This window comes from Haematobia irritans, chromosome 5 (assembly GCF_050003625.1).
Source record: "Haematobia irritans isolate KBUSLIRL chromosome 5, ASM5000362v1, whole genome shotgun sequence".
In the NCBI taxonomy this organism is placed as follows: Eukaryota; Metazoa; Arthropoda; class Insecta; order Diptera; family Muscidae; genus Haematobia; species Haematobia irritans.
The window spans coordinates 125642998-125655255 of record NC_134401.1 but is presented as its reverse complement, the minus strand read 5'-3'; the positions used below and the strand labels follow the sequence as shown (position 1 = coordinate 125655255).

The 12258-nt window shown below is 35.5% G+C and overlaps 1 protein-coding gene across 1 annotated transcript in view; it reads left to right on the top strand.

Moving 5' to 3' along the window:
* Nucleotides 1-12258, top strand: part of Sema2a (Semaphorin 2a) — a 260078-nt gene that overhangs the window by 218716 nt on the left and 29104 nt on the right. The window contains exon 7 of the mRNA XM_075310277.1: nucleotides 9428-9565. Within this exon, the coding sequence (XP_075166392.1) occupies nucleotides 9428-9565 (138 nt within the window). The remainder of the gene's footprint in view (nucleotides 1-9427; nucleotides 9566-12258) is intronic.

The following is a 12258-nucleotide window of genomic DNA, read 5'->3' as shown; positions in this document are numbered from 1 at the left end:
TGTCTCCTTCGGCTTCGCTAGGAGATTTTTCCACTGCTGACTCTACCGGAGGCTTGTCCGTTTCGGAATCCTTTGGCTGATCGCTTTTGTATACCTTCATATGGATATCATGAAAGCCATAACTTACGCGTCCTTGGGTCTGGGCTAGATGTGGCAGCGACTCTATGTTTAATATAAACACCGCATGCCGTCTTGGTCCATCCACCTCATCCAAACGACCAACCTTCCAATCGGCGGTTGGAAGATCTGGGTTACATTCTTTTAGTCTCTCTAGTATTGACTCAGGATCAGGAGGGTTTGCCGGTATCCATGCATGTGCTCTAGGTTTAGCCGGTATGTCTTTTTTATCGACTAACTCCAAAGCGGCTCCTTCCCAAACTTCACCAATTAGCATCAATGCAGCTTTAAAGCAATCCATAGACCTCTGGTCTGCAAAAGCTATTAACTTATATCGTCCTTGATACCATCCAGCATCTTGCCGTCGAGGACTTGGTCCGGGAAACTTTTTTCGCACCTCTGAGTAGACACCAGACATCGCGTTCTCAATTTCCCCCCATTTTTGCCTTGGAATCATACCGTCCAATGCTCCTTTATTAATAATAGCCATCACAAGGCTGTCTTTTGCAACTGAGGAAAACGATCTTTGATCCCGTTTAGAGGATGGCAGCTCATCCGGTGATCGTTCCCTTTTTCCAGCTTCAAGAATTCCTTGAGCCCATTTTAAGGAATCGCTTTGCTTAGCCGACAACGTGCTTGGGTCGACTGATCCTAATTTCTTTAGGATAAACAAAGCATTTCTTCGTTCCTTGAATCTCTTTCGAGAGGGATTGCCTCCTTTTGATGTCGTCACCTTAGAAAAGGTTCGACTTGCCAAAGTGTCACCGCCAGTCGACCCGTCTACAGGTCGACTAATTGCTCCTGACTCTTGGTCGATGCCCAAATTTATAACTTCAGTCGTTACCCGTCCACTGGGCCCTGAAGTTAGCAACCCAGTGGATGACTTTGAATTTCGCTGCATGGTGGTTTATTATTTCCACCACACGTGAAATTCGTAATAAGTACTTATTACGATGAAATACTCCGCTATTAAAAAACACGTCCGTTCAGTTCGACAGTTGAAGAACCGTAAACGTAAAACTAAAATTTATTTTATTACAAATCATTACACAAATAATTAATTATACAGATATTTTTTACACATATTTACTTACACAGGAATAATTTTAAAATATTGATGATTAAAAGTAAATACTAAATTTTTAATTTTTTTAAAATTAAAATTTAATTTAAATAAATTCTAACAAAAATCTTGTTATGTTGCAAGTTTTCTATACAAATAATTTTATATAAAATAGACATTCAAAATGATATGTATTTTACATATATTTAAGATTGAAAGTATGTTAGGTTAGGTGGCAGCCCGATGTATTAGGCTCACTTAGACTATTCAGTCCATTGTGATACCACATTGGTGAACTTCTCTCTTATCACTGAGTGCTGCCCGATTCCATGTTAAGCTCAATGACAAGGGACCTCCTTTTTATAGCCGAGTCCGAAGGACCTTCCACATTACAGTGAAGCCACTTAGAGAAGCTTTGAAACCCTCAGAAATGTCACCAGCATTACTGAGGTGGTATAATCCACCGCTGAAAAACTTTTTGGTGTTCGGTCGAAGCAGGAATCGAACCCACGACCTTGTGTATGCAAGGCGGGCATGCTAACCATTGCACCACGTTGAAAGTAAAAAGTAGCGGTTTTATAATAACGTTATATAGATCAAAATATTAAAAATTAATAAAGTAAAAAGAAATATGAATAAAATAATTTAAATAATTTTTTTTAACAACTATTGGAACTTCTTAAAATTCTTCACCTCATTTATATTTGGCTGCTCAATTAAGTTCAAACGAATCTCGTGTAATTTTGCAAGTTATTCTACAAAAAAAATATTTATTAAAAAAAGGGCATTAAAAATAAAAGTAAATAAAACAATTATTTTAATTAAAAATATTATTATGTTATATGTATTTAAATTTTTTATATATAACATTTTTAAATTTCTTAATATGACATACCCAAAATGATAGGAATATTTTTAATATATTTCAGATTGAAATTTAAAAGTGACCCTTTTTATAATAACGTTTTATGGGTAAAAATGATTTCAATACATTTTTTGTTTTTGAAACATTTATTAAAATTTCTTCAAACTGCTCACCTCATTCAAATCACAGCAGACAACTAAATTTTGCGTATTTTTCTATATAAATAATTTAGAACAAAATAGGTATTACAAAAACAGGAATATTGTCACAATATTGATGATTAAAATAAATGGGTAAAAAAAATATTATAATATATTTTCATATTACATATTTTTGAATTTTCTTAAATCTCCTCATTTAATTGGCATTCTAGCAATGACAAGTTTACTCATTTTTACAGCAACTTTCAAAGCGTTTAGCTAATAGTCTTCATGTATTTCTTATCTCTTCACCGTCTCCTTGCTCTTATCGTTGAACAGTTTTCTTATTGCTTTGTATTTAGTTTTAAGCTCATAGTTCGCTAACAGTAATCACGTTTTCAAAAATAATTTTTAAAAGTTTAAAGTTTACAAAAAGTTCCAAGTTTGTTTTCTTTTTAAGTTAAGTTGGCCAATGCTAAACATGTTAACAGAATAGCAAATTTGTTTAATTTCTAACTATGCAGAGTTAGGTCAATGAAAGCCAAATAAATAAATTCTCTGTGGTGACCTATATTCCAAAAAAAGTTTTTTACTTCATTCTTTGTAGTGGTCATTATAGTTATGGTTTATTGTTGCATGGAACTTAAGTAAAAACAAACATTTCAAAGGCCTTATGAAACCATTCATTGATGCTTCATTTTTCTCTCCACAATGATTTAATTTTTAATTAGGATATTCCATAGCAAATTTTTAATTAAACCAAAAATCACACTACGCGACTGGGACGGCTAGGGCTAACAAGGGGAAGAATGGTTTTACAGGGTGGCTGATATGATATAAACCGCTCTTCTGACAGATTTGTATTCGAGTGACAGTATATTTTAGTTTATACAAGCTTAGCACAGCATTTTAATTTATAGCGTACATAAATATTCATTCATCTGTGCCATGGTGCAATGATTACCATTCCCACTTTGCGTACAAAGGCTTGTGGGTTCAATTCCTGATTCGACCGAACAACAAAAAGATTTTCAGCGTATAACATCTCATCTTACTAACATTTCCCCATGTGGGTAGTTTAATTTTAATTATTCTCTATATCACTTTAACTCCTATTAACACAGCATAAATACATAATTTTTTTTTTGTTTAGACATTAACAGGTTGGCTGATAAGTCCCCGGTCTGACACATAGATGGCGTCGCTAGTATTAAATGCATATTATTTTTATATAGTACCAACCTGCAAATGATTCGTGTCAAAATTTGACGTCTGTAAGTCAATTAGTTTGTGAGATAGAGCGTCATTTGTGAAGCAACTTTTGTTATTGTGAAAAAAAAAATGGAAAACAAGTATATACAGCAGTAAATTCGGCCGGGCCGAATTTTAAATACCCACCACATCAATCAAATATGGTAGTTTACTTTGAAAACTCTTCGTCGTAGTGGGTTACTTGATAATATATAGAATTGTAGGGGGTTTGATGAGAAATCTTCTCCCAAGGCAGTCAGCTCCCGAAGACAAACATTAAATATTCTACCTATGAAGACCAGATAAGATTCTAGATTTATGAGAACCAATTTTGTTTGAGTTTTAGAGAAATTATAAACATATCGTGTATATGATTAAATTACGCCTTGATTTGAAATCTTAAATCTGTAGATTTTTTCTGCCATTATTTAAATAAATACGATGAGTAAAATCTGGAAATTTTACTATCAGTTTGCTATATTAGAGAATTTTAGAGTTGAATAAACGAAAATACTTTATAAGAAAAGGAAATTTCGTTTGTCAAAATTTTATTATAGATTTCCAATTTCAGCCAAATTGGGTAAAAACTACGGATTCTAGAAGCCCAAGAAATAAAGCCGGGAGATTGGTGTATATGGGGGCTATACCAAAACATGGACCGATAGGTACCATTTGCTGCTCACATATTTGTGATCTTAAAATACCTCCAAAATTTCAAACAAATCGGCTAGAAAACATAGTCTGTAGACGCCCAAGAAGTAAAAATCGAGAGATCAGTCTATATGGAGGTTTTACCAAAAAATGGACCGATATACCTCAATTTCGGCACACTTATTTGTGGTCTAAAAATACCTCTAGATTTCGAATTTGAGGCAAATCGGGTAATAAATACAATTTATAGAAGCTCAAGAATTTCAGGCAAAGCGGATGGTAAATATAGTTTCTAGAAGCCTAAGAAGCAAAATCGGGAGATCAGTCTCTATGGGGACTATATCAAAACATGGACAGATGAGCACCATTTTCGGCACACCTTTTTATGGTCCTCAAATACCTCTAGATTTCCAATTTCAGGCAAATCGTATTGTAAATATAGTTTCAAGAAGCCCTAGAAGCAAAATCGGGATATCGGTCTATATGGGGGCTATACCAAAACATGGACCGATGGGAACCATTTTCGGCACACCTTTTTATGGTCCTCAAATACCTCTATATTTCCAATAACAGGTAAATTGGATAAAAACTACGGTTTTTATAGGCCCAAGACTCCAAATCGGGAGGTTGGTTTATATGAGGGATATATCAAACCATGGACCGATACGGACCATTCTCGACTCACCTCTTTATGCTCCCAAAATACCTCTAGAATTTCAATTTCATACAAATCGGATAGAAAATACTGTTTCTAGACGCGCAAGAAACAAAATCGGAAGATCGGTCTATATGGGGGCTATATCAAAACATGGACCGATACGGACCATTTTCGACACACCTCTTTATAGTCCCACAATACCTCTAGATTTCCAATTTGAGGTTAATCGGATAGAAAATATAGTTTCTAGACGCCCAAGAAGCAAAATCGGGAGATCGGTCTATATGGGGGCTATATCAAAACATGGACCGATACGGACCATTTTCGACACACCTCCTTATGGTCCTAAAATACCTCTAGATTTTCAATTTCAGACAAATCGGATAGAAAATACTGTTTCTAGACGCCTAAGAAGCAAAATCGGGAGATCGGTCTATATGGGGGCTATACCAAAACATGGACCGATACGGACCATTTTCGACACACCTCTTTAAGGTCCCAAAATACCTCTGGATTTCCAATTTCAGGCAAATCTGATAAAAACTACGGTTTTAATAGGCCCAAGACCCCAAATCGGGAGGTCGGTTTATATGGGGACTATATCAAAACTTGGACCGATATAGCCCATCTTCGAACTTGACCTGCCTGCAAACAAAAAACTAATCTGTGCCAAATTTGGGGACGATAGCGCCATTATTGAAGGCTGTAGCGTGATTACAACAGACAGACAGACAGACAGACAGACGGACAGACGGACATGCTTATATCGTCTTAGAATATCTCCCTGATCAAGAATATATATACTTTATATAGTCGGAAATCGATATTTCGATGTGTTACAAACGGAATGACAAACTTATTATACCCCCGTCACCATTTTATGGTGGTGGGTATAAAAAGGAATTTCGTGTTTTGATAAAATACTGTTTTCTGAAGGGAAAAAAGACGGTGGAAGCATAAACTTGGCTTGATAATGAGTTTTCGGACTTTGCCCCCAGGAAATCAACAATAATTGATTGGTATGCAAAATTCAAGCCTGGTGAAATGAGCACGGAGGACGGTGACGCCCGAAAGAGGTGGTTACCGACGAAAACATAAAAAAAAATCCACAAAATGATTTTGAATGACTGTAAATTGAAGTTAATCGAGATAGCAGAGGCCTTAATGATATCAAAGGAACGTGTTGGTCATATCATTCATCAATATTTGGATATGCGGAAGCTCTGTGCAAAATGGGTGCCGCGCGAGCTCACATTTAACCAAAAACAACAACGTGTTGATGATTCTGAGCAGTGTTTGCAGCTGTTAACTCGTAATACACCCGAGTTTTTCCGTCGATATGTGACAATGGATGAAACATGGCTCCATCATTACACTCCTGAGTCCAATCGACATTCGGCTGAGTGGACAGCGACCGGTGGGTGAACCGTCCCCGAAGCGTGGAAAGACTCAAAAGTCCGCTGGCAAAGTAATGGCCTCTGTTTTTTGGGATGGGCATGGAATAATTTTTATCGATTATCTTGAGAAGGGAAAAATCACCAACAGTGTTGTTCCACCAAGGCAACGCACCGTGCCACAAGTCATTGAGAACGATGGCAAAAATGCATGAATTGGGCTTCGAATTGCTTCCCCACCCACCGTATTCTCCAGATCTGGCCCCCAGCGACATTTTCTTGTTCTCAGACCTCAAAAGGATGCTCACAGGGAAAAAATTTGGCTGCAATGAAGAGGTGATCGGCGAAACTGAGGCCTATTTTGAGGGAAAACCGAAGGAGTACTAACAAAATGGTATCAAAAAATTGGAAGGTCGTTATAATCGTTGTATCGCTCTTGAAGGGAACTATTTTGACTAATAAAAACGAATTTTGACAAAAAAATTGAGTTTTTCTTTGTTAGGCCGGGGACTTATCAGCCAACCTGTTATTCATCGACCGTGGGTTCAAAAAAAAAAAGCCGAATGTCCTAATGACAATAATGAAACCCTTGGAAGACAAAAATTTGGGCAGACCATGGTCATCCGAACAGGACTCTGTACCATTGCATTCAGAACGCGTCAAAAAGAAGATTCCTCGCTTCAATTCTACCGCACAATTGCCACCAAAATCTTCGGATTTGAAGCCGTTGCAGTTTTGTTCCTACGGAATTTTAGAGAGTACGGTTGGCACTAAAAATACCAAATTGTCGATATCGGATCATCTAAACCGGATCGGAAGAAATTTGCATCTCCAAGTATCTTCTGAGATAAAATTTGGGAATCGGTATATATAACTATTGACTAGGGTTTTTTTTCGGGAACGGGAACGCGGGAATTCCCGGGAATTTTCTATTTTTTCGCTCCCGCTTTCTCGGCAATGAAGTGCGGGAATTCCCGGGAAATTTTCTTTACTATATTTTATATATAATAGAGGGTTTTATATGGCACATGACAGTTGAAATCTAGGTAAAGTGGATTTTGGAAGTGTAATGTGAATGACTACGGTACCAAGCAGTAGTAATTGCCTTATGGGACATACATATAGTCGTGGGTTCTAGCCCAGATTCTAACGGGCTCCCCATTGTTAAAAAGAAGATTGCGCTTCCCAATTTATGATTGTCATATATCTGTAAACCGACATTCTGATAGACTGAGTAAACCTTTATAAACAAAAGGGACATTTTAACTTATGTGATACACGTTTGCAATTGCATAATTTCATAATTATTACAACGAAGTTTTTATTAAATATGAAAATTCCAACCTTTATTAAGTTAGTTTCTTTAATTTCAAATTTATATCTCATTCACATTAGGCGCGAAATCTATTAAAAGTGGATTTTAAATTCCTTATTTATAAGGCAAATGACAATTATTGTCAGTTGTCCAGACAACGCCTTATAACCGTAGCTTTAAGATGATTTCTAATTTATTCAACTGTCTAAATGTATGCCACATCAAAGTTGGTTTCCCTTTGACCGGGATCCCGGGAAATTCGAAAAAAATTCCCGCTTTTCGGGGAATGGAAAAAGTCCGGGAAAAAGAAAACCCTACTACTGGTCGATACGAAGCAATTTTTCATGGTGTTTAGAGGCCATGTATTGACATCGAGTACCAAATTTCAAACGGATCGAATGAAATTTGGTCCTCCTGAAGAAACCGCAAGCTTGTGGGCATCGGTTTATATGGGGGCTATATATAATTCTAAACCGATATGGATCAATTTTTTCATGAGTGTTAGAGGCTATAGACTAACACCACGTACCAATTTTCTACTGGATCAAATGAAATTTGCTCCTATAAGATGCTTCGCCAGCCAAATCTGGGGGTCGGTTTATATGGGGGCTATACCTAAAAGTGGCTCATTTTCAATTCGATCCGACCAACATCAATAACAACTGCTTGTGCCAAGTTTCAAGTCGATAGCTTGTTTCGTTCGGAACAACGGACGGACGGACGTCGCTAGATCGATTTCACCACGACCCAGAGTATATATACTTTATGGGGTCTGCGGCCAATATTTCGATGTGTTACAAACGGAATAAGAAAGTTAATATACCCCCCATCCTATGGCGGAGAGTATAAAAAGCATATTGATTTACTTTCTTGCATTATACGAGTATATGTAGTCTCACTACAATCTTGACAACCTTTAAAAACAAGGCTTAATCTGTAGGAAGGGAGCCACCGTGGTGCAATGGTTAGCATGCCCGCTTTGCATACACAAGGTCATGGGTTCGATTTCTGCTTCGACCGAACACCAAAAACTTTTTCAGCGGTGGATTATCCCACCTCAGTAATGCTGGTGACATTTCTGAGGGTTTCAAAGCTTCTCTAAGTGGTTTCACTACAATGTGGAACGCCGCTCGGACTCGGCTATAAAAAGGAGGTCCCTTGTCATTGAGCTTAATATGGAATCGGACAGCACTCAGTGATAAGAGAGAAGTTCACCAATGTGGTATCACAATGGACTGAATAGTCTAAGTGAGCCTAATACATCGGGCTGCCACCTAACCTAATCTGTAGGAAATTAGAACCTGATGGTTGGCATACTGAAGGCTGATGATAGGCAATATACAGATTGGTATAGGGAAACAAACATCGAGGCAGAATAGGCTTATATAGTGTATTTCAATGCTTTTATTACACATGCTACTATGGAGTTCGAACTGGAGTCTACGTAACTCTCGATATCAGAAAGAGATTCTAAAGTGGGAGTCTTTTATAATTTCCAAGGCATTCGATCAAGTTTATCGCAATATAATTAATAAACGTAAGTTTCTTGAGTCATGCTGCAACATTAGTTGCAAAATCTCAAGCAATGTGACTTTATAAAAGACTACAGGGAAGTGTACTGGGACCACTTTTATTTAGGATGTATTTCAATGGCATTGTTAACCTTGAATTGACCGGCACGATATTTATGTATGCTGATGATATTTACAACGTTGTGGTACTCCTTTCTCAATACTAATTGAAGGAGAAGAAATAACTGAGTTACCAAAGTTAAGGTACCTCGGAATCTACTTGAAGACTAACTTGAATTGGCCCGAGCATATAACATATTTGAAAGGAAATACGCACATAGGCCATTGGTTTCTTATTTTAGTATTAAAACAAGTTTAACTTTGACTCAAAACTGCTAACGTAATACCCCATCCATTGAAACTATATTATGAATTCATGAATTTTTTTCTCTCTATTTACAGACTAACCTTACACACCTATCCAGATCTGAATTTGTTATGGGAATTGGTTTGGGCATTGCTAAATGTCCCTATGATCCTTTGGATAACTCAACAGCTATTTATGTAGAGGAAGGCAATCCTGGAGGTTTACCTGGTTTGGTAAGTAAAAACCACTTAAAAATGCAAATGCAAACCCCTTTAAATAATATACACAAGAAAATAACTTTTTATGAAACCCCCACGAGTAAAGGATGTTGCTAATTTTGATCCTTGAATAAAACACTCCTAAGGACATTATTATGATACTCTAAGTAGTCAAGCATATTGCTGTCATTTATTTACAATTCTCGAAATGACATTGCTGAAATTTATGAATATTCCTCTTACGTTATAAATGGTCCAAAGACCAAAGCTTATGAAGAACATAATCATTATCATTTGTATATTTGTGATTTATTTATTTTCCATTTCGCTAAGGATGCTCTTGGTTAAGTAATATTTGTGGCCTAAGATATTGTAAAGGAGAAGCTACTTATTGGGCATAAGCTAACATTGGCTAAAGGCAACCCTTAAGAAGCCTTGTGATGTTCTATGTTTTTTCCTTGCTTATATTTGGATATATTTTTTCTTTCTTTTTCGTGGATATGAAAGAGATTTCTTTGATATTAGACCTATTTATGTATATTTCATATTGAAAAAGCAATCTTCTTTGCGAACGTGGTACGCGGACGAGACAAACTTGAGATTTATTTGAAAATTTCTTAATGTTCTACTTCATATTGAAGTGAATTAATATAGGCATGTGTCGAATAATGCGAATTACTAAATTAATTTAGCCATGTTATTTTTTTGACAGCACGTATATACTACTATATATATATATATATATATATATATATATATATATATATATATATATATATATATATATATATATATATATATATATATATATATATATATATATATATATATATATATATATATATATATATATATATATATATATATATATATATATATATATATATATATATATATATATATATATATATATATATATATATATATATATATATATATATATATATATATATATATATATATATATATATATATATATATATATATATAATTCGAATTAATTGCAGAAAAATTTGAAAAATCTCAAAAGCTAGGTTTTTATAAATATTTAAAATTGAATCGATATTCATGAACCCTTGCGTTTCGTATAGAAATTGAAACAAACTCTTCTCTTGTGAGATGTGTTGATAAAAACTCTACTACTCGACTTTTTGTCAAAAAAAGTCAAAGACGATTTTTTATAATTTTCAAATTCGACTAATCTGTACATTTTTGAAAATCTAGTTCAATTTACTAATCGACTTTTGATAGCAACCAAAATCGACTAATAACGAAAATAATCTCGATGATATGCATTTTTTTGTGCTGAAAATTCATCAAAAAATTAAAGGTGGACGATATCAAAGGTGGACTTTTCACTGACCGCAAAACTTTTCCAATGTCGATATTTTCAAATTATATATGTATCAAAAAGTTACCCTGATGCAGCGGGATTGAATTGGATGATTTTTCATCTAATCGAAATGTGGATGAAAATTGTAGGATGGTCCCTAAATAGAAACTCAGTACACTGAAAAAAAAGCCTGCACGGTTCCTAAGTTTTTGTTCTTACACTAATGATTTTGGTATTGATTCAGAGCCAAAGAAGTGAAGAATTGAAGTAAGCATACTTTTGAGATCTCTTTCAAATTTGAGTTTTGCGTACTTAATATTAGGAAACAAATTTTAATTTATTGGTTTTTTTATAATTTTTAATGTGCTATCACAGCACTTTACCTTAAATTTTCAAATTCATATTTTTGAATGTTTTTTAGCTTTGTCATCAAGATACAACAAAATCAATTTAATTTCATAATTATTAAAAAAAAACTTGGCTATAGTCAAACAAAATTTTCTTTTAGGTAGTGATGGTTAGGTTAGGTTAGGATAGGTTAGGTTAGGTTAGGTTAGGTTAGGTTAGGTTAGGTGGCAGTCCGGCAATGATGCCACAGTGGTGCACTTCTCTCTTATCCCTGAGTGCTGCCCGATTCCATGTTAAGCTCAATGACAAGCGACCTCCTTATAGCCGACTCCAAACGGCGTTCCACATTGCAGTGAAACCACTTAGAGATGCTTTCAAACACTCAGCAATGTCACCCGCATTACAGAGGTGGGATAATCCACCGCTAAAACACTGTTGATGTTCGGTCGAAGCAGGAATCGCACCCACGACCTTGTGCATGCAAGGCGGGCATGCTAACCATTACACCACGGTGCACAGTGTGACTTTTTACACTTTTAGGATGCCAAAAGTAGTAACAGTCAAATAAAAGTAGATATGGCAATGAAATTTGGCAATAATAGTTATGAGATCGATATAGAATTGAGCACAAAAAATGGGCGTGATTCGCCCACTTTTTTGGCAACCCCCCATATAAATACCATAAATTCCAAAATACATCCCCATTTTATAATTGCAATTACATCTTCACCGCGGTGGTAGTGATACCCATTTTTTATCTCGAATCTCTTACAAAGACAAAACGACTCCAGTGAAAAGTTTATTGACCTTTGGACAAGGAAAAAACTTCCTTTCAGAGGAAGGCGTCTTCTATGCTAAGCAAAATTCGTATTCGTATTTTAAGGACATCTTTGAGCTCACGACAATATTTTTTTTTTTTTTTGTGGTACTTACTAATTTTTTGATATTTGTACAGGAAATGGGGACCACCCCTTGCCACAATTTTTTAATTAAAAACTTAAATTCCAAAATTTTGAAGCGAGGAAAA